This window comes from Mustela putorius, unplaced genomic scaffold (assembly GCF_011764305.1).
Source record: "Mustela putorius furo isolate JIRA1106 unplaced genomic scaffold, ASM1176430v1.1 tig00537338_pilon_pilon_pilon, whole genome shotgun sequence".
In the NCBI taxonomy this organism is placed as follows: Eukaryota; Metazoa; Chordata; class Mammalia; order Carnivora; family Mustelidae; genus Mustela; species Mustela putorius.
In genome coordinates, this window is record NW_025422460.1 from 1,878,742 (window position 1) to 1,902,595 (window position 23,854).

Consider the following 23,854-nt stretch of genomic DNA (forward strand, 5'->3'; position numbering starts at 1 on the left):
TGAGACATAAATCCCAAACTTTCCCAACTTTCCCTCCCCAGCACCAGATATCTGTTGAAATCTCAGCTGAGTCTCTCCAGCATTCCAGTCATTGCTTTCTGTTAGCTTCCCTGGAATCCTACCCAGTTCATGTTTAAGAGTCAACAAAGTATTTGAGGGGAGTGCCAGGCAAACTCAAGGCTTTGTTGTTTCCTTTTTGGGATTTCCCCCTCCAATTTCCAAGCTGCTCCAACAGCCCTGAATTCAGACTTGGCTCCTCAACCTCAGGGGACTGACACTTTTTGTTTTATTCCCTGTTGGCCACATGAGGAATAGTCACTTTAATGTGGATCTTATCCAATGTGTTAACTCTTCTTTCGGTGGATAGAGTCCCCTCTAGTTTTTGCCTGTCTTGGTTTCCATTGCATTTCAAAAATGTGTATAATTATCAATAGAAGGGTTTGTCTGATACAAGACACTCTTGCCATTACAGGAAGCCAGGTGATAGTAAGATGTTTAAATGTTATTTAAAATAAAACCCAACTTTCTCTTACTTATCTCAGTAATGGTTACACAAGTCTTCATCTTCAAAATCCATCAAGATGTGTTTGTGTCCTTGGGTCTATGTGCTGTTTGCCAAAAAAAGTTCATTACAAGAAAAAGCCAATTTTATGTTGGTACCCAGTTAAAAACCACTTGGGCTTTCTTGTGGTCTTCGGATCAAACTCAGATCCCTGCCTCAGAACTTCTCTCCCAGATACAACTCTAGTTTCACTTACAGCTCCTTAAATAAGACACACTAGCTCCTGCTCCTCCCTCTCTATCCTTGCTTCCCACATCCTACATGGATAACTCCTACTTATTCCTCAGGCTTCAATTTAAGTGTCATTGTAGAAGCTTTTCCCGACTGCCAAATAAATCCGTCCTCTCTTCCAACTTAGGTGCCCTCTGTTGTGTGTCACAGCCACTAGGTCCCACTTCCTGACCTCCACCTCAGCAAGATCATTCATTACACTAGCTTGCAGTGTCCAATGAGCATCTGAATGTCAAGAACCATATCTTCAAGTATAGCCCAAGTAGGAGTTCAAAGAATGTGCAAAATGTTCAAATTCTATGCCATCCTTCTTGTTACAGTTAGCCTTTCTAGGGCAGATTGACTTCTAGACCCCTTTGCGGCAGTTCCCCAAGGTTGGAGACCTTGAAGAGGCACAGGTTTTATTGTGAGAATCCAGAGAATTGACAGCAACTGGACCCAGCTCCAACACCAGAGGAGACATTCAGGTAAAGCTCTCATTCCTGTCTAAGCCTGCTTCTTCTGTCACATGAAAGGGTGGAACTTTGAGTCCTAATGATTATGTCCTTCCTAAACATAAAAGCTGAATGACTGACCAGGTGTTAAAGAAGACAAGGAAACGTTTATTGTGTTGAGCAGACCTTATTTTCATTACAGTACCAGGAAATTCATTCTCAGTTTACTTCAGGTGCAGAGGGCTCTGCAGACATTTAGAGCCCCAGTGCTTGTTCCCAAGCAAGGGGCAGCACCTGGACCTATGTTGCATTTGATGGAACAGGATTACAGTAAAACAAAATAATTATAAAGAAGGTTTTTCTAATACATAACTTTCTTTAAAAACTCTTTTTTTCCTAGGTTTACCTTGTTATTACCAAGTATAACTGGTGGGAAAATATGATACTTGATAATCTTTTTCTCAAATTGTTGACTTAGATTTTGCTACTTTTATTTTGAAGAGAAATTATGCCCCCTCGCTGGAAATCTAAAAGATGACAAGTAAGGCAATGCATAAATTACAGGTGGGATAGTCTTAGCTCACAACCTAACTTGTTTCCTCTTAAATCTTCCACATTTGGCCTGTGTTGCTAGGTAATTTAAGACTCAGGAGATAGCCTCTTGCTTAGAAAATCATTATCAGAGAGTTTAAACTTAATGCACTACTTTGGGGGAAACATGCAGCTGCTTGAAGCTGATTTTGTGGTTTCTTTTTATAAACTGTCAGCACTCGATGGCACCCTGAAAAGAAGATATCCACTACTCCATGCAGTAACTCACAGCTACCCAGAAGTGTCATTTCTGAATTAGATCAAGAGATCAAATACCAAATGAAAGAAAACTGGTATCCTCCAGAGTTTGAAATATCAATCACAACCTGAGTTAATGAAGTCTAATTAGCTTGAATTCAATCAGGTAATTACCAAAGTCATGACTGACATCCCATCCCACTACATCAAGCAGGGGAAAACATGAATTGAAGTAAAAATGTCATCTCACCAAACTAGACACAATAGCTATTTTTAACCCATCATCCCAAAAAAAATCCCCATAAAATCAAATACTTAAAAAATTATTAAAATTACACACTGGTATAGATATTTAAATAATTTTGCACACAATCCACCTTCCATTTGTTGTTGCCAACAGTTTCCATTAGGTGACTTTACCAAAACATTTCCATTTCCATGAAATTTGATGCCATAGCACTAACATTATATTTAAAAAATGCACTAGAAATTCCCTTGTAACTCGAGTTGAATTACTTCTTTTAATCACTCATGACAATTTTAGAAAAGGAATACTTTTAAGTACTCAAATTTACTCCCAGGTTAGATGTGGATAAGGAGAATAATTTTACTTGTTGCAAGGAGAGCAGTGTCTGACTTATTGCAAATTATGGTGTCCTTCTAGTATAACTCCCAGCTAAAGGAAACTGGGATTTCCTTCCTATTTCTTGGGCCAGTCTCTTCTGAAAACTGCAATGCCATCCCTAGCTTTCAGCCCTTCATTCCGGGACTGAGTCCCTGCAACCAGGCAAAAGTTGTTCATTCAAGCAGAGCCTCAACATGGTTCATATGAGGACTTGACAGCAAAGTTCATTAAGCTCCATTCCTGGAAATGATTTCTATTAATAATCTCTCCCACGAGCTGAGTTCACACAACACACGGGCCTACCATGAGGCATATGTGTGTAGTAGATAGGCAAATATCTGTATGTTTCCATTTGAAATGCCACATTTTGAGATTCTACACTTTATCAACCTTATGAAAAACCAATGTGTCATCATTCTGAGTGTGATAAGTATTGAGTACAATTTTAAAACAAACACAGTCATGTCCCTACAGCTCCAGCAGCAGGTGTGCATGGGTTTTGATCTCAAATACCACTGTTCATAGAACATAAAAATTCACACTGCTGCATGCCACTCTGACATGTCACATTATTTTACATTACTCTGGCACTGATTCAGAAAGAAAATTTTCTATTATGGCATGATGAGACAAAAAGAACTCTACTACATATAAATAAATGATGGTTTAAAACAATGCACTGTGAATAGTTTCCAGAAGCTTGAGTGTTTCAGTGCAATCAGCTCTTGCTTCTTGGGAAAAAAAAAAAAAACAACAACTATCTTTTCGGTCACAATTTGCTTTCACATAGTAAAGACACAGACAAAGCTGACCAAGACCAAATTTTAGTGGTACTATTATTTCCTAGGGCATTAGAGGTTCACCCTGACAGATGCTAACGACACAGGAAACAAGAGAAGGAAGGCCCTAGACTACTTAAAAAGCAAACTGGGTCTTACATAGATTCAGCTATTGGTAAGACTTATGTTTAGGGTGGTGATGGGTAAGGGCAGTGAGGATACACATACTACACAGAGAATAGATTTCACACTGTACCCTCCTCACATGGAATATGCATAAAACATTTGGTGGAAAGACATGAAGAAAGGTGACCTGTTCCATGTCCCATGGGAATCAGCATTTAAAAAGCATACCTGAATGCCTTCAGTATTTCTTGTTCAATCTCCCAGAAAATAAACTCAGAAAATGCACAATTCCTTTTATAGTTGTAAACTGAAGCAGCGGCACCAGAAGCCTCTCTGAAGGCTTACTTAAATCTAAGATGAAGCTGAGCAAATGTTTTTTGCTCTCATTGAGTCTATCCCTTCAATTGCTCTGACCAGGTGAGCAGGGCAAAGAAAACTCAAGCTTTGTGTTGTCAACAGCAATGATTCTGAGGGACTTTTTAGACTTGGATAAATTTATCTAAAAATCTTTTGAGTTCCCCTCTTCCCAATTTTTAATTTAATTACAAAAGCAAACTGAAAAGCTTCTTCACACTGACTCCTAAGCTAACTTTTGCTTATGTGAATATGGAAAAAATTAATTATTTAATATTTGTCATAAGACTTTGATTTTTAAAAAAGACTGCAAATCATTATTCCCTGATGTGGAAGAGTAAGGATTCAGCTATTCATCTGTAGTCCTTCCTCACATTTTTAAAAAGGAGGCAAAATATTAGAGACGAAAGCAGTTTACACTGGAAGGAGGTACAGTCCATGGTAGTGCTCTTGCTGCCACACCTTGCAGCCTGAGCAAATGGAGGGAAGGTCCTAGAGCCTTACACCCATGCAGGCCAACAAAACACCAGAAGACTCCCTGTTGGTGCCTCCCTGCATTGCCTGCTCACCAGGAGAGGCTACTCCAGAAGGGCTATTCTGGGCTGCTAAAGTAAAAACACTAAAAGCAGTGACTAAAGGGCTAATGTTGAAATGTGATTATGTGCAGTCAGAATAGGTGATACATGGGCAATTTTGGCAAACCAAAGGCAACCCACAGTACTAAACTAAAAGGAATACAGACCAGTGTACAGAGAAGCACAAATAACACAGTCAACACCCCTCCTCTTCTCAGCTCTGGGAGTCCTTCACAGAGAAAAGTCAAACCCAACTTTGCCTAGGTCTGAGAGAGGAACCCCCCTTCTTCCCCAGGAATGGAGGGATGGATGATGCGATGACCTTCCTGAGGGAGCCTGAGCCCTGCAAGATGGATCATCAGAGGGGCTCATTATGGCTATATCCAGTAAGGAAATCAATAACACACTTTTTTTTTTTTTTAAGAAAGTGGGAAGAAAAAGCAAAGACATCCACAAATACAAAAACTGTTTACAAAACAATTACCTAAAAAGTTTACTGGGGTTGGGTGGGGAATAAGAATCATGTTTTCATTTCAAATTAGTCACATGGTACTAATGGTTTATAAAAGAGAATGGCCAATTTCTGTCTTCCTCATCTCCCACACAAACACCTTAGAGTCCTCCTATTCCTGATATTTTCCCTACCCTCACCCCAAACCACCCCATCCCATCCCCAAATTAATCTGCAACGAGCGAACCCCAGGACACATGATTGTTGGTTGGGTTCCAATTTGACAATGAACCTAACGCTGGGGAAGAGAACAAAAAGACACTGGAGCGGCACTGGCAAAAACTTCAAGGTGTGTGGACCCTGGACAAGACTTCTGCCACACGGCTTCTGCCACCACGGAACTAAGCTGCAGACTGAGCTCCGCTGCCAGTAAACTGAGGTAAGGAAGAACATGGCGGCTCTGCCTGGATGGCTTCCTGTGGTGGTGCAGCATGTGTGTGCTCTTGGGTGTGGGCACCACAGAACTCATTTTCTCCCAGTTGCCTTTGCCATTTTCCCTCTGGTTAGAAGATTGCTCTTTACAGAGTCTCAAAAGATCAGCCACTTGTCTTCCTCTGAGGTACAAATCCAATAGAGTCTTAATTCCAAAGATCCAGAGCCCACTGATATGCAGAAGTCGAAATCAAATGCTCAGAATCAAAAGGTGTGGCACACCTGCCCAGCCAGTTTATCAGCAGTTGTAAAGACAGATCAGAAAAAAAACTAGCATTTAATATAAAAAGTGTTTTTCAAATGGTGCAATTTCCTATCCTCCTGTGAATGAAGATCATAACTCTTCTCGTTTCTGAGGTCCTATGGGAAAAGAGAACAATTGAAAATAAAATGGTTTATCCTCAAGTTACAAAAATACACACTGGATTTTTTTTCCCAATATTGTAACTTATTAATTATGGCCCCACCTCCCTTTTATCTCTCTTCTTAAATTTTAGGAGCTTTGGTTTGGTGTCCTTATATTATATTTTGAAAACAAAAACAAAATTTAAAAGGCCTTTTTGTTTTTAAAAACTACCCGCATATGCCCACTCCAGCAGAACTGTTTTCACAAATACAATATTTACTTCTGGTAAAAATGCATGTATTTTTAGTCAGGATTCTTCTTTTTTCACTTAATAACATATAAACATTTTCCTAAATAAAAGTGAAGCTCATTTGCCATTCTCTATTCTTGGATGTTTAAACTGTTTTTAAATTTTTCCATTTATATGACTTTTTCCTTATATGGACTTACTTCTTTAAGGTAAATTCTTAAGAAAGGAATTACTGAGGGAATAAACATGTTAATGGTTCCTGACAGCTGATTTTATTGCTTTTTTTTTTTTTTAAGAGAGAGGGCAAGAGAGAGTGGGAGGGTCCACGAAGGGAGAGAATCTTAAGCAGGCTCCACACCCAGTAGAGCCTGACAGCTAGACTTGCTCTTATAACCTTGGCATCACGACCTCAGCCAAAATCAAGAGTCAGACACTTAGCCAACTAAGCCACCCAGGCACCCCAATTTATTGCTTTTTAACAAGGATTGTTCTAATGCACAAAGCTTCAGCAAGGCAGACCCAGAGCAGTTTCTTCACCGTCTCCCCAACAAATGGCATCATCAGTATTAATAAGCATATTTTCTCAATGGAGTATATATTAATGACAGATTCCTTTAATGTGATTATTATTTCCTCAACTCCACTTACTATTTGTGTTCTCCTCTTATTTGAACAGTATGTCTACATTCTTTACCCATGTATCTTCAGCTTTTACTAGTGAATTTCCATTATTTCTATGCTGAATATTCAGTGTCTTGGCCATGATACATCATGGTACAGTCTTCAAGATGATTAGGTGAATCACTCAAGATCCATGTTCTATAATTCCTTTTTTAGAATTACTTTCGAGCTGAATATATGTTAAAAATCCAGATCTCAGCTTATTAATAGTTTAAAAAAGGTCATTTTTGTATTCTAATGATTTTTGTCAACTGTATACCATTTGAGATGTACAAAGAGTAGGGAAAATATTACATGAAGATTTAGTCCCTTCTACTCTTAGCCTAAGTTAAATACAAACACTCCATTCTCCACCCCAATATGCTTCTTTGAAAAAACACTTTTTTCAAATCAGTACCTACTTTGTCTTGATCCTAAATGTGTTCATTTACTAGTGCCTGGAGAGATTTAATAATTAAAAAAAAAAAAATCTGACAAGAGATCCTCAAAATAGTATCAGGCTTGTCAGATGGAGGTAAGAACCTAGAGCCTCACATCCAAGCAGGCTACCAGAAGACTCCTTGTCTTATATCACAAAACTCACAAGCCTAAATAACAATAATCGCAATTAAAGCACCTTTTCTCAAAAAAAAAAAAAAAAAAAAAAGAAAGAAAGAAAAAAGGCAAAGCAAAGAGGACAGGAAGTGTATTAATACATACCCTTTAGGACAACTAAAAAAGAAAAATATACACTGGTTGATATCAAGACAGAAGGGGTGAGATTCCTTTTATTCATTATTCTATTGTTTTTGCAATAAACACAAATAAGAAACTCAAATAAGTACTTCCCTAAAACCAAAGGTTGGACCTACCTTCCCAGCCTGACTCTTGTATTGTCTTCTCCTTATCCAGCACTCCCATCTCTTTCTCCCTCTGGAAGCGGATCTGTAGCTGCTTGATCTCCTGGTCGTAGTCCTGCCACTCTGGGACAATTCGAACAGCTGCTTCTAGCTTGGGCTCTTTGGTCATTGGATTATTACACTGTGGAAACCCAAATCGCATACTTCAACCAAGCTCAAGACAGGGAACATTATACGGAATTCAAAGGTGTGCTGGTTCTTAGGTTATAAATCCCAACTAAACAAAATGAATAACACTGAGGAATCAGATGACAGATTAGTAGAAGCAATGTGGTAGTAGGTCACATAAAGCTTCTATGAAGTTGTGGGGAGTGACAGGAAAGCAGGAAAAGAAAGTTCCTGTGGTAAAATCACAAGGCACAGAGATAATCCCATAAGACAAGTAGTAACTTTACTGATTTTAAGTAGTGAAAACAGCCCCATCAGACACTAGAGGACTTGGCTGCCTGCTGTAAGCAGCAGAGATCTATGGATGTTACTGTAAGGCATGCTGCAGTTCCCAACCTGCACAACTACAAAGAAGATTAAAAAGACTCTATGTGTTAATAATGATCTAGTTATAAATTACACTGGACTAAGATGCAGAAAAGAACCACAGACAACTTACCAAATCTATTGTTTTTGCCCTTTTCTTAGAGGCATCATCACACCACGTTTCACACCAAAGCCATTCTTGAGGGAGTGATTTAATTGGCACCTGATGGATCATGTTATTGGGCAAATCCTGTTTGGTAAAAAGAAAATAAAATACAACAATCTCAGGTTCTGGGGGAAATTTATATGAATGCACAGTAAATTAGTGATGATAGCGACTCATTACATATCATATACCAATCACAAATTTTTAGAACTGAAAGGGTCTATTAAAAACCTTAGAGAAGATAAAATATTTATTTGTGATTTTTTTCACATTTATCATCCCTTCTTTTGCAATCAGTTTAAGCTTCCTACCTTTTTTAATGTTTTTTTTTTGTTTGATTGATTGTTTTTTATTTCTTTTCAGCATAACAAAAGTCATTGTTTTTGCACCACACCCAGTGCTCCATGCAATACATGCCCTCATTAATACCCACCACCTGGCTCCCCCAACCTCCCACCCCCTGCCCCTTCAAAACTCTCAGGTTGTGTTTCAGAGTCCATAGTCTCTCACGGTTCACCTCCCCTTCCAACTTCTGCACAGCAAAGGAAACAGTCAAGAAAAAAAAAGCAACCCACGAAATGGAAGAAGATATTTGCAAATGACAGTACAGACAAAAGATTGATATCCAGGATCTATAAAGAACTTCTCAAACTCAACATACACAAAACAGATAATCATATCAAAAAATGGGCAGAAGATATGAACAGACACTTCTCCAATGAAGACATACAAATAGCTATCAGACACATGAAAAAATGTTCATCATCACTAGCCATCAGGGAGATTCAAATTAAAACCACATTGAGATACCACCTTACACCAGTTAGAATGGCCAAAATTAGCAAGACAGGAAACAACATGTGTTGGAGAGGATGCAGAGAAAGGGCAACCCTCTTACACTGTTGGTGGGAATGCAAGTTGGTGCAGCCACTTTGGAAAACAATGTGGAGATTCCTCAAGAAATTAAAAATAGAGCTTCCCTATGACCCTGCAATTGCACTACTGGGTATTTACCCCAAAGATACAGATGTATTGAAAAAAAGGGCCATCTGTACCCCAATGTTTATAGCAGCAATGGCCACAGTTGCCAAACTGTGGAAAGAACCAAGATGCCCTTCAACGGATGAATGGATAAGGAAGATATGGTCCAGATACACTATGGAGTATTATGTCTCCATCAGAAAGGATGAATACCCACCTTTTGTAGCAACATGACGGGACTGGAAGAGATTATTTATGATGTTTTTTAAAACCACAAAGTTTAGAAGACTCAAAACATCTACCTATGACAAGCACTTGAAAAATTTTAGCTTAAAACTCACAAATAACCTGCACCTAGACTTCCCTCCATAAGGGTAATTCTAAGGGAAAAAAATGCTACTGCCTCTTGAAAGTTAACTAAGCATAGAGTGTGGTTTTTATACTTCACAGTTTTGCATAAAAGAAGCTCTGAATCTACCTTGTCAACTGGGGCTTGATCCCAAGTGGATGAAGCTCTCATGTTTTTCAGCCAACTGTATGCTTTGAAGCTCTTTTTCCTCAGCAACCCTTTTGAGTTTGACACAATAAAATGTCCCACTGTCTTAAGACACAAATAACCAATATGATCCAGAAATTCTACCTCTGAGTATATGCACAAAAGAAATGAAGCAGGGACTTAAACAGAAACTTGTATACCAATGTTCACAGAGGAATTATTCACAATAGTCAAAAGCTGGAAACAAGCCAAATGTCCATCAACAGATGAATGCATACACAAAATATGGTGTGTGTATCTATATATGTACATATATAGATCTATATATGTATACATCTATACATATGTACATATGTATATCTATATATATGTACATATATAGATACACACACACAATGGAATATTCTTCAATCTTAACAGGAAGAAAATTATAAAGGATGCTATGACATGGATGAAACTTGAAAATGTTATACAAAGTTAAATAAGCCAGGTGCAAAAAGAAAAATTATTGTCTGATTCTGAAAGTATCTAGAATAGGCCAATTCATACAGATAGAAAATATAATAGAGGTTGCCAGGGGCTAAGAAGAGGAAAGAAGGGAGAACTATTGTTTAATGGGTACAGAGTTTCAGTGTGGGATGATGAAAAAGTTCTGGAGATGGACAGCTGCACAACACTGTGAATGTACTTAATACCACTGAACTGTATACTTAAAAATGGTCAAAATGGCAAATTTTATGTTACATGAATTATACTTAATTATGTAGGTAAAATAAAAACACTCACAGACAAGAAAAACTGAAAAAAAAAACTGTTACTAGTAAACTTATACTAAGGAAAACTAAACGATATTCTTTTGGCAGATGGAAAATGATCCTATATGGAAATCCAGAAATGCAGGAAGAATGCAAGGCCACCATGTAAGCCAATCTAAATCTTATAAATAGATAATGCTTGTATTGTAGGAGAATACTTCTGGGGTTTAAAATATAGAGAAATCTAAAATACAAGATAATAGCCATTCAGGCTGATGAGGATAAAGGGAGTCAGTGAGTTCTAAGGCCAGTATTACTCAAACCTGGTATGCAGACTACAGCAAGGAGCTTGCTGGGAATGCAAGTTCTTGTACCAGACCACATACCTACTGAATCGGGCTGTGGGGATGGGACCCCAGAATTAATGGTTCAACAAATTCTCCAAGTGAATCTGGTATATATGCTAAAATTTGAGAAGCGCTGTGCTAATGTTTTTGCACTCTCTGGTAGGTGGGTAAAATATACCAATTAATATTAGCCTTTGCAATTCAGAAATGCATATTATAATCTCTAAAATAATAATTTAAAAAACTAAAAAAAAAAAAGTATATAGTTTAAGGGGCACCCAGCTGACTCAGTTTGTGGAGCATGCAACTCTTGAGCCTGGGGTTGTTGAGTCTGAGACCTATGTTGGGTGTAGAGATCACCTAAAAATTCAAATATCTTAAAAAAAAAGAAAAAATATATATATATAATTTAAGCTAATCTGAAAGAAAGTTATTAAGGAGAAAAAAGAAACAGAACACATGGAATAAGCAGAATACTAGAAAAGCCAATCTTACCAGTGAATATATTAATACAATATACCACATAACCGTACCTGAAAGGAAAACTGGAATAGATGCACTAATATTAGGTGAAGCATATTTTAAGACCCCAGGACCCCCCAAAATTATTAAAGGTTCATTTGTATGATATATAAGACTTATAAGTTTTTCAGATACCTAATAATATAGTCTAAAAATACATAAAGCAAAATCTGACAAACCAGAGATGAAAAGATACCACAATATAGAAAAATCTTTTAAACAGAATTTTCTCTCAGTAACTAATAGAAAAACAAACAATTAAAAAAAAAACCCAAAACCATAATTTGACCTAATGGCCTATATCTAATATCTACAGGATATAAAACCAAATGAAATATTTACCAAAATGTTTACCAAAACATTACCAAAATGTTTACCAATCACATTTGGGTCAACAAACTTCATATGCCTAAAGTCATACAGAAGAACTCCTCAAACCATAAAGAATCTGAGCTAGAAATTAATAACAATATATCTAGAAAATTCCCATGTATTTGGAATAGTTCCTACAAAATTCATGAATCAAAAAAGAAATCACATTGGAAACTAGAAATATGCTGTACTAAATGACAAGGAAAATACTACATATAAAATGTAGGGAATGCAGCAAGAGCTTTGCTGAGACAGAATCTGATTATTTTCAAATGCATATACTAGAAAAGACTAAGAATTACAAACTAAACACCTATCTCAAGAAATCAGAAAAAAAAATCAACAAATTAAGGAAAGTAAGAAGTAAGAAAAAGAACAAATTAGAGAAATAGAAAAGAAACATATTGATAGGATGAAAAACACTAAAAGATGCTTCTTTTATTCCTGGTGAGGTGATAAAGGAAAAGAAGGCACAATAAGTGATGTCAGGAATTTTTAAGAGAGCTTTCAATTAGCAATAATCATGCCTTGGATAAACCTCATTGGCTATGATACTGCCACTGTGCAAAGCTTGGGAATTTTTAAGAGAGAAAGAGAGAGAAGATACCAGTATAGATGCTATGGGACTTTAAACAGACAACTGGACTAATGAAAGCATTCTGGTTCTTGAGACACATTTTCTTTTTCTTTTTCTTTTTCTTTTTGATACACATTTTCTAAAGCTGATTATACAGTGCACTTACAATCTGAGCATGGCACTATATGTAAGTTATATGCAGTTTTTAAAAATCAGAGGATAGTACAGGCAACTTCATGATGCTATGTTAAGAAATTTAGAGAGAGCTTAACAAAAGCACTGATAAAAGAAGTAATAAAAAATGTCAACAGAATCATAACTATTAAAGAAACTGAAATCATAATTTAAGCACAAAGAAATTAGAGGCTTCACTAATGATACCACCAAACATTTAAGAAAGAAATAAAGCCAATCTTATAAAAACCAACTATCGGTAAATGAAAACAAACAAACAAACAAACAAACCCACAACCCAACTCATTTAATTAAGCTTCAATACCAAAATCTGACAAGAGATATTATACGCCAATATCACATAACAACACAAATGCAAAATTCTTAAATATTCGCCCCCAAAATTCAGGACTATCTAAAAAAAATAATAAATCAGGATCAGTTGGATTACAGAATTCAGAAGTTATACTTAGGTATAAAATTTACTATATTTACATTTATAAAAGAGAAAAATCATATTATTTTAGCAGATGTCAAAACTTTACAAAATTTAATGCAAGAGATCTTTTAAATAGCAAATAAGGACTAAAAGGAACTTCCTTAATGTGAATAAGGGATATCTACAAAACAGCTACAACAAACATCGTACTGAAGTGATGAAATGCTGAATACTTTCAGCATTTTTGAGTCAAGAATGCCCACTATTAATATTTCTATTCAACATTATGGAAGTCCCAGTGAAAGCAAGAAAGCAAGAAAAAAAACTTTTATTAAATTATTTATTTATTTATTTGAGAGAGAGAAAGAACAAGAGTGAGCACAGGAGGTAGAAGAGCAGAGGGAGAGGGAGAAGCAGACTTTCTGCTGAGCAGGGAACCAGGAATGTAAGATTGGAAAAGAAAAAGTAAAATTGCCATTATCTGTAGATATCTGCTTACATATCTAGAAAAGCAAAAGTATATACAGATTAGCAGGATACCTGAATACAATAATGAGCAAAAATCAATTGCAATTCTAGATACCAGCAATAAACAGAAACAAAAGCGCTTTTTTTTTTAAGTTTCTTTTTTAAAGGTTTTTTAAGGTTTTTTTTTTTTTTTTTGGACAGAGATCGCAAGTAGGCAGAGAGGCAGGCAGAGAGAGAGGAGGAAGCAGGCTCCCCACTGAGCAGAGAGCCCAATGCGGGGCTCGATCCCAGGACCCCGGGATCATGACCTGAGCCGAAGGCAGAGGCTTTAACCCACTGAGCCCCCCAGGCACCCCCGAAACAAAAGCTTTTAAAAATAACTCTTAATGAAGATGTACAAGATATCTATGAGGAAAACAATCAACATTATTGAGAGAAATTAAACACAACCCAAATATAAAACCCTAGCAAGTGTTTTTTTTTTCCTCCTGAACTTAACAAGCTCATTCTAAAATGTATATGAGAAAATAAAGGACAAAGAATACTCTAAGACATTCCTGAAGAATGAGGTGGGAGGATTTAATTTACTGGGTATCACGACTTATTATAGAACTATAATAACCAGATATTTGTAGTATGGATGTGAAGATAGACAAACAGACCAATCAAAAACCAGAAGACCCAGAAATGGATCCATCCATACATGAAGACTTCATATCTGACAAAGATGGTATTGTAGAGCAGTGCATTTCATTAAGAAAAGAACTTATATAACTGTATATGTACATAAAAAAAGAAAGTTGAACTCCATCTCAAAAACAAATTCCTACTGGATACAGATTTGCATATGAAAGAAAAAAACAATAAAGCACATATTTAAAAAGTATCTTTGTGGCTTTAATGGGGGTCAAAAAGCATTAATCATAACAAAAAATACTGACCAGTCTGACTACAAAAGATACCATTAAGAGAGTTAAAGTGGGAAATTTTGCAACATATATAACAAAGGATACACGATCAGTATAAAGAATGCATGTAAATCAAGAAAAAATCCGAGGGGAGGAGTCAAGATGGCGGAGAAGTAGCAGGCTGAGACTACTTCAGCTAGCCGGAGATCAGCTAGATAGCTTATCTAAAGATTGCAAACACCTGCAAATCCATCGGCAGATCAAAGAGAAGAACAGCAATTCTGGAAACAGAAAAACAACCACTTTCAGAAAGGTAGGACCAGCGGAGAAGCGACGGGAAGATAGACCCCGGGGGGGAGGGGCCGGCTCCTGGCAAGCGGTAGAGCAACGGAGCACAAAATCAGGACTTTTAAAAGTCTGTTCCACTGAGAGACATCGCGCCAGAGGCTAAACCGGAGCGAAGCCCACGCGGGGTCAGCGTGGCCTCAGGTCCCGCAGGGTCACAGAAGGATCGGGGGTATGAGTGTCGTAGAGCTTGCACATATTGGAACGGGAAAGCCGGCTGCAGAGACAGAGCCGACAGTAAGCTCGCAGCTCAGGGTTACCTTGAACCTGTCGCAGGCTCCGTGAATCGGAGCGCGGCTGGAGGTCAGGCAGACGGGAGTAACTGGGCGCTGGTCTCTGAGGGCGCACTGAGGAGTGGGGCCCCCGGGCTCTCGACTCCTCCAGGCCGGAGACCAGGAGGCCACCATTTGTATTCCCGTCCTCCGGAACTCTACGGAAAGCGCTCAGGGAACAAAAGCTCCTGAAAGCAAAGCCAATCGGATTACTCAGCCTGGCCCCTGGTAAGGGCGGTGCAATTCCGCCTGGGGCAAAGACACTTGAGAATCACTACACCAGGCCCCTCCCCCAGAAGATCAACAAGAAATCCAGCCAAGACCAAATTCACCTACCAAAGAGTCCGGTTTCAATACCAAGGAGAGCAGCAGAATTCCAGAGGAGGAGAAAGCAAAGCACGGAACTCATGGCTTTCTCCCTGTGAATTTTTTTTCTTTTCTTTTCTTTTTTTTTTTTTCCCTGTGATTTTTTTAGTCTTACAGGTAATTTAATGTTTTTCTTTTTCATTTTTTTTCTCTTCTTCTGCTAATATTTTTTTAAACTTTTACCCTTTTCTTTTTTAACAAGTTTATCTAATATATATTTTTTCCTTTTTATATTTTTCTTTATTTATTTTCCTTTTTTAAATTCTTTTCTTTTTTTTTTTTCTTTCTTTCTTTTTGAACCTCTTTTTATCCCCTTTCTCTCCCCTCACAATTTGGGATCTCTTCTGATTTGCTTAAACCATATTTTCCTGGGGTTGTTAACACACTTTTACTATTTTACTTGCTCTTTCATATACTCTTATCTGGACAAAATGACAAGGCGGAAAAATTCACCACAGAAAAAAGAACAAGAGGCAGTACCGAAGGCTAGGGACCTAATCAATACAGACATCAGTAATATGTCAGATCTAGAGTTCAGAATGACAATTCTCAAGGTTCTAGCCGGGCTCAAAAAAGGCATGGAAGATATTAGAGAAACCCTCTCGGGAGATATAAAAGCCCTTTCTGGAGAAATAAAAGAACTAAAATCTAACCAAGTTGAAATCAAAAAAGCTATTAATGAGGTGCAATCAAAAATGGAGGCTCTCACTGGCAGGATAAATGAGGCAGAAGAAAGAATTAGTGATATAGAAGACCAAATTACAGAGAATAAGAAGCTGAACAAAAGAGGGACAAACAGCCACTGGACCACGAGTGGAGAATTCGAGAGATAAGTGACACCATAAGACAAAACAACATTAGAATAATTGGGATTCCAGAAGAAGAAGAAAGAGAGAGGGGAGCAGAAGGTATACTGGAGAGAATTATTGGGGAGAAATTCCCCAATATGGCAAAGGGAATGAGCATCAAAATTCAGGAGGTTCAGAGAACGCCACTCAAAATCAATAAGAATAGGCCCACACCCCGTCACCTTATAGTAAAATTTACAAGACTTAGTGACAAAGAGAAAATCCTGAAAGCAGCCCGGGAAAAGAGGTCTGTAACATACAATGGTAAAAATCTTAGATTGGCAGCTGACTTATCCACAGAGACCTGGCAGGCCAGAAAGAGCTGGCATGATATTTTCAGAGCACTAAACGAGAAAAACATGCAGCCAAGAATACTATATCCAGCTAGGCTATCATTGAAAATAGAAGGAGAGATTAAAAGCTTCCAGGACAAACAAAAACTGAAAGAATTTGCAAACACCAAACCAGCACTACAGGAAATCTTGAAAGGGGTCCTCTAAGCAAAGAGAGAGCCTACAAGTGGTAGATCAGAAAGGAACAGAGACGATATACAGTAACAGTCACCTTATAGGCAATACAATGGCACTAAATTCATATCTCTCAATAGTTACCCTGAATGTTAATAGGCTAAATGCCCCAATCAAAAGACACAGGGTATCAGAATGCATAAAAAAACAAAACCCATCTATATTTTGCCTCCAAGAAACTCATTTTAAGCCCGAAGACACCTCCAGATTTAAAGTGAGGGGGTGGAAAAGGATTTATCATGCTAATGGACATCAGAAGAAAGCAGGACTGGCAATCCTTATATCAGATCAATTAGATTTTAAGCCAAAGACTATAATAAGAGATGAGGAAGGACACTATATCATACTCAAAGGGTCTGTCCAACAAGAAGATCTAACGATTTTAAATATCTATACCCCCAACGTGGGAGCAGCCAACTATATAAACCAATTAATAACAAAAATCAAAGAAACACATCAACAATAATACAATCATAATAGGGGACGTTAACACTCCCCTCACTGAAATGGACAGATCATCCAAGCAAAAGATCAGCAAGAAAATAAAGGCCTTAAACGACACACTGGACCAGATGGACATCACAGATATATTCAGAACATTTCATCCCAAAGCAACAGAATACACATTCTTCTCTAGTGCACATGGAACATTCTCCAGAATAGATCACATCCTCGGTCCTAAATCAGGACTCAACCGGTATCAAAAGATTGGGATCATTCCCTGCATATTTTCAGACCACAATCCTCTGAAGCTAGAACTCAACCACAAGAGGAAGTTTGGAAAGAACCCAAATACATGGGGACTAAACAGCACCCTTCTAAAGAATGAATGGGTCAACCGGGAAATTAAAGAAGAATTGAAAAAAATCATGGAAACAAATGATAATGAAAATACAACGGTTCAAAATCTGTGGGACACAACAAAGGCAGTCCTGAGAGGAAAATATATAGCGGTACAAGCCTTCCTCAAGAAACAAGAAAGGTCTCAGGTACACAACCTAACCCTACACCTAAAGGAGCTGGAGAAAGAATAAGAAAGAAACCCTAAGCCCAGCAGGAGAAGAGAAATCATAAAAATCAGAGCAGAAATCAATGAAATAGAAACCAAAAAGACAATAGAGCAAATCAACGAAACCAGGAGCTGGTTCTTTGAAAGAATTAATAAAATTGATAAACCCCTGGCACAACTTATCAAAAAGAAAAGAGAAAGGACCCAAATAAATAAAATCATGAATGAAAGAGGAGAGATCACAACTACACCAAAGAAATACAAACTATTATAAGAACATACTATGAGCAACTCTACACCAACAAATTTGACAATCTGGAAGAAATGGATGCATTCCTAGAAACATATAAACTACCACAACTGAACCAGGAAGACGTAGAAAGCCTGAACAGACCCATAACCAGGAAGGAGATTGAAACAGTCATTAAAAATCTCCAAACAAACAAAAGCCCAGGGCCAGACGGCTTCCCGGGGGATTTCTACCAAACATTTAAAGAAGAACTAATTCCTATTCTCCTGAAACTGTTCCAAAGAATAGAAATGGAAGGAAAACTTCCAAACTCATTTTATGAGGCCAGCATCACCTTGATCCCAAAACCAGACAAGGATCCCATCAAAAAAGAGAGCTATAGACCAATATCCTTGATGAACACAGATGCGAAAATTCTCACCAAAATACTAGCCAATAGGATTCAACAGTACATTAAAAGGATTATTCACCACAACCAAGTGGGATTTATTCCAGGGCTGCAAGGTTGGTTCAACATCCGCAAATCAGTCGATGTGATACAACACATCAATAAAAGAAAGAACAAGAACCATATGATACTCTCAATAGATGCTGGAAAAGCATTTGGCAAAGTACAGCATCCCTTCCTGATCAAAACTCTTCAAGTGTAGGGATAGAGGGCACATACCTCAATATCATCAAAGCCATCTATGAAAAACCCACCGCAAATATCATTCTCAATGGAGAAAAACTGAAAGCTTTTCCGCTAAGGTCTGGAACACAGCAGGGATGTCCATTATCACCACTGCTATTGAACATAGTACTAAAGGTCCTAGCCTCAGCAATCAGACAACAAAAGGAAATTAAAGGCATCCAAATCGGCAACAAAGAAGTCAAATTATCACTCTTTGCAGATAATATGATACTATATGTGGAAAACCCAAAAGACTCCACTCCAAAACTGCTGGAACTTGTACAGGAATTCAGTAAAGTGTCAGGATATAAAATCAATGCACAGAAATCAGTTGCATTTCTCTACACCAACAACAAGACAGAAGAAAGAGAAATTAAGGAGTCCATCCCATTTACAATTGCACCCAAAACCATAAGATACCTAGGAACAAACCTAACCAAAGAGGCACAGAATCTATACTCAGAAAACTATAAAGTACTCATGAAAGAAATTGAGGAAGACACAAAGAAATGGGAAAATGTTCCATGCTCCTGGATTGGAAGAATAAATATTGTGAAAATGTCTATGCTACCTAAAGCAATCTACACATTTAATGCAATTCCTATCAAAGTACCATCCATCTTTTTCAAAGAAATGGAACAAATAATTCTAAAATTTATATGGAACCAGAAAACACCTTGAATAGCCAAAGGGATATTGAAAAAGAAAGCCAAAGTTGGTGGCATCACAATTCCGGACTTCAAGCTATATTACAAAGCTGTCATCATCAAGACAGCATGGTACTGGCACAAAAACAGACACATTGATCAATGGAACAGAATAGAGAGCCAAGAAATAGACCCTCAACTCCTATGGTCAACTAATCTTTGACAAAGCAGGAAAGAATGTCCAATTGAAAAAAGACAGCCTCTTCAATAAATGGTGTTGTTAAAATTGGACAGCCACATGCAGAAAAATGAAATTGGACCATTTCCTTACACCACACACGAAAATAGACTCAAAATGGATGAAGGACCTCAATGTGCTAAAGGAATCCATCAAAATCCTTGAGGAGAACACAGGCAACAACCTCTTCGACCTCAGCTGCAGCAACATCTTCCTAGGAACATCGCCAAAGGCAAGGGAAGCAAGGGCAAAAATGAACAATTGGGATTTCATCAAGATCAAAAGCTTTTGCACAGCAAAGGAAACAGTTAACAAAATCAAAAGACAACTGACAGAATGGGAGAAGATATTTGCAAATGACATATCAGATAAAGGGCTAGTGTCCAAAATCTATAAAGAACTTAGCAAACTCAACACCCAAAGAACAAATAATCCAATCAAGAAATGGGCAGAAGACATGAACAGACATTTCTGCAAAGAAGACATCCATATGGCCAACAGACACATGAAAATGTGCTCCATATCATTCGGCATCAGGGAAATACAAATCAAAACCACAATGAGATATCACCTCACACCAGTCAGAATGGCTAAAATCAACAAGTCAGGAAATGACAGATGCTGGCGAGGATGCAGAGAAAGGGGAACCCTCCTACACTGTTGGTGGGAATGCAAGCTGGTGCAGCCACTCTGGAAAATAGCATGGAGGTTCCTCAAAATGTTGAAAATAGAACTGCCCTATGACCCAGCAATTGCACTACTGGGTATTTACCCTAAAGATACAAACGTATTGGTCCAAAGGGGTACGTGCACCCGAATGTTTATAGCAGCAATGTCCACAATAGCCAAACTATGAAAAGAACCGAGATGTCCACCAACAGATGAATGGATCAAGAAGGTGTGGTATATATACACAATGGAATACTATGCAGCCATCAATAGAAATGAAATCTTGCCATTTGCGACAACATGGATGGAACTAGAGCGTATCATGCTTAGCGAAATAAGTCAAGCAGAGAAAGACAACTATCATATGATCTCCCTGATATGAGGAAGTGGTGATGCAACATGGGGGCTTAAGTGGGTAGGAGAAGAATCAATGAAACAAGATGGGATTGGGAGGGAGACAAACCATAAATGACTCTTAATCTTACAAAACAAACGGAGGGTTGCTGGGGGGAGGGGGGTTGGGAGAAGGGGGGATGGGGTCATGGACTTTGGGGAGGGTATGTGCTATGGTGAGTGCTGTGAAGTGTGTAAACCTGGCAATTCACAGACCTGTACCCCTGGGGATAAAAATACATGTTTATTAAAAAAAAAAAAAAAAATTTAAAAAATAAATAAATAATTAAAAAAAAAAAAAGGCAACCAAAAAACATTTACAGTTTTGGACAGGAGTTTCCCTCATGTTTGGATAAGGATGCAAATTCAACTTCATAATAAATTACAGTGCATCATAAAGATTAAAAAAAAAAGAAGAAGAAAAATGAAAAAATCCCATGAGAGACTATGGACTCTGAAAAACAACCTGAGGGTTTTTAAGGGGCGGGGGGGCGCGGGAGGTTGGGGGATCCAGGTGGTGGGTATTAAGGAATTAAGGAGGGCATGTATTGCATGGAGCACTGGGTGTGCTGGAAAAACAATGAATACTGTTCTACTTAAAAGAAATAAAAAAAAAAAATCCCAAAGAACCCAAATACTTAAATAAGCATATCACAAAAGAGAATACCTAAATGGCCATAAACACACTAAATGGCACTCAACTTCATTATATTAATAATGGAAATGCAAAAAATAAAACCACAATGAGGAACAACATCAGCAAAAATGGTAGAGTAACGAGTTCTGAAAATTCACCTCTCCAAAAAAGCAGTCAAAAACATGACAAAAACAGAATCAACTTTTTTCAGAACTCTGAAAATTAACCATTGGTTTGCAGCAACCTAAGGAGCAACTAAAAGTCAACAAAAAAATGCTTGGATATTGATAACCATGAATTTTGAGGCATCTGAACTTACTCTATTCCTATTCTCCCTGGTCTCCATCAGCCTCAAGAAATAAAGGCCTGCACTCTTACTGGCAGAAGGAGAACAAAGCTGAAGATCTTTCAAGCTTTATTCCCAAAGCAGAGCCATTATTTGAAGACTGTACTATATAGGCCCATTTCTATTCAGTCTCAGTTGAATGTAACCCAGTGATAAAAAGCTTCTCCTTTGTAGCACCTAAGGATTGTATTAAGCTTTCAGAGGCTATATGAAGTGAAGCAAAGAATATACTACACAAAATTCTTTTTTTTTTTTCAACAATTTTCTTTATTTACTTGTCAGAGAGAAAGAGAGCAAAAGAGCATGAAAGCCCAAGCAGGGGGTATGGCAGGCAGACAGAGGGAGAAGCACACTCCCCACTGAGCAAGGAGTCTGATGGGGGACTCGATCCCAGGACCTTGGGATCATGACCTGAGGTGAAGGCAGATGCTTAAATGACTGAGCCACCCAGGAGTCCCAGTAAGCAAAATTCTTAAGAGGAGAAACAAAAGAATGAGCTATCCATAGGAGACTTTGAAAAGAAAAGATATATTCCTGGGAAAAGAGAAGGCCATGCACATGTATAAGGCTCTGAGCATGCTTAGTGGTATATGCATAAGGAAGAAAAACCTAATAAAGCTCTCATCTCCAGTTGATCTATGGCTCTATGCAACAAAGAAGTTAGAGTTGTAAACTGCCTGGCTTACTGTTGAAAATGGTTCCAACATGCACCCAGAGGCTGTGGGCAAAGAATGGAAGTCTTAGTGGTTCTGAATACTTAAGGAAATTTCCGTCCACTTTTCGCTGATCACTAAGCTAATCAGGCAGATCAAAAATGTAGACCTCATAGAACTGATTTAAGAAGTTCAAAAACATGGGCAGAAGGCATGAACAGACACTTCTCCAAAGAAGACATACAAGTGGCTAATAGACACATGAAAAAATGTTCATCGTCATTAGCCATCAGGGAAATTCAAATCAAAACCACATTGAGATACCACCTCACACCAGTTAGAACGGCCAAAATTAACAAGATAGTAAAACAACAAGTGCTGGAGAGGATGTGGAGAAAGGGCAACCCTCTTACACTGTTGGTGGGAATGTACGTTGGTGCAGCCACTTTGGAAAACAGTGTGAGGATTCCTCAAGAAATGAAAAATAGAACTACCCTATGACTCTGCAATTGCACTACTGGGTATTTACTCCGAAGATACAGATGTAGTAAAAAGTAGAGACATCTGTACCCCAATGTTCATAGCAGAAATGGCCACAGTCACCAAACTGTGGAAAGAGCCAAGATGCCCTTCAACAAACGAATGGGTAAAGAAGATATGGTCCATATATAAAATGGAGTATTATGCCTTCATCAGAAAATATGAATACCCAACTTTTGTATCAACATGGATGGGACTGGAGGAGATTATGCTGAGTGAAATAAGCCAAGCAGAGAGAGTCTATTATCATACGGTTTCACTTACTTGTGGAGCATAAGGAATAACATGGAGGACACTGGGAGCTGAAGAAGGGAAGTGAGTTGGGGGAAATTGAAGGGGGAGACCAACCATGAGAGACTGTGGACTCTGAAAAACAAACTGAAGGTTTTGGAGGGGAGGGAGGTAGGGGGTTGGGTGAACCTGGTGGTGGGTATTGAGGAGGTCACATATTGCATGGAGCACTGGGTGTAGTGCATAAATAATGAATTTTGAAACACTGAAAAAAATTAAATTAAAAAAAAAGTTCAAAAACAAACAAACAACTACTACTGCAATAAGCAGCAACAATAAACCCTGGGGAGGGGAGAAAGTCTGATATCCAGAATTGCCACACTATATTACTTAAAATTTCAATTTTCAACAAAAATGAAGAGACATACAAAATACCAAATATACAAAATCCATATACAGGGGTAAAAAGTAATTAATAGAAACTATACTTTTGGAGGCCTAGACATTGGATTTACAACACAAGGACTTAATAGCAGATATCTTAAATATGTTCAAATAGGAACAAAGGAAACCAAGTCTAACAGAACTAAAAGAAAGGATGAGAATGATGTTTCAAAAATTAGAAAATAAAGAGATACACACTATACAAAAAAAAACAAACAAAATCTACTGTTGAAAAACACAATAATTTTAATGAAAATTCACTAGATGGGTTTAACCAGATTTGAGCAGCAGAAAAGATAATCAGGTCAACTGAAGATAAATCAACTGAGCTCTCCCAGTCTTAAGATTTTCCAAGAGCAGAAAGAAGAATGAAGAAAAATAAAAAGAGTTCAGAGAACTCTGGGAAACCATCAAATATATGAACACATTCAATGGGAGTCCGAAGAGGAGAGAAAAAGAGGCAAGAATAATACTTAAAGAAATAAAACTTCCC

General features: G+C 37.9%; 1 protein-coding gene and 1 non-coding gene across 3 annotated transcripts in view; both read right to left on the reverse strand.

Annotated features, from left to right (window-relative positions):
• Positions 1-1,374: 1,374 nt before the first annotated feature.
• The window catches only part of UGGT1 (UDP-glucose glycoprotein glucosyltransferase 1), a 127,461-nt gene continuing 104,981 nt past the window's right edge, over positions 1,375-23,854 (reverse strand). For both annotated transcript variants that reach the window (XM_004779670.3, XM_004779669.3), the window contains 3 exons: positions 8,202-8,318; positions 7,547-7,715; positions 1,375-5,778 (listed from right to left, as the gene is read on the reverse strand). In XM_004779670.3, the coding sequence (XP_004779727.1) occupies positions 5,753-5,778; positions 7,547-7,715; positions 8,202-8,318 (312 nt within the window). In that variant the 3' untranslated portion in view covers positions 1,375-5,752. The remainder of the gene's footprint in view (positions 5,779-7,546; positions 7,716-8,201; positions 8,319-23,854) is intronic.
• Positions 12,141-12,279, reverse strand: LOC123390382. Its single transcript, XR_006604970.1, has one exon. It is a non-coding gene; the product is annotated as a U4 spliceosomal RNA (small nuclear RNA).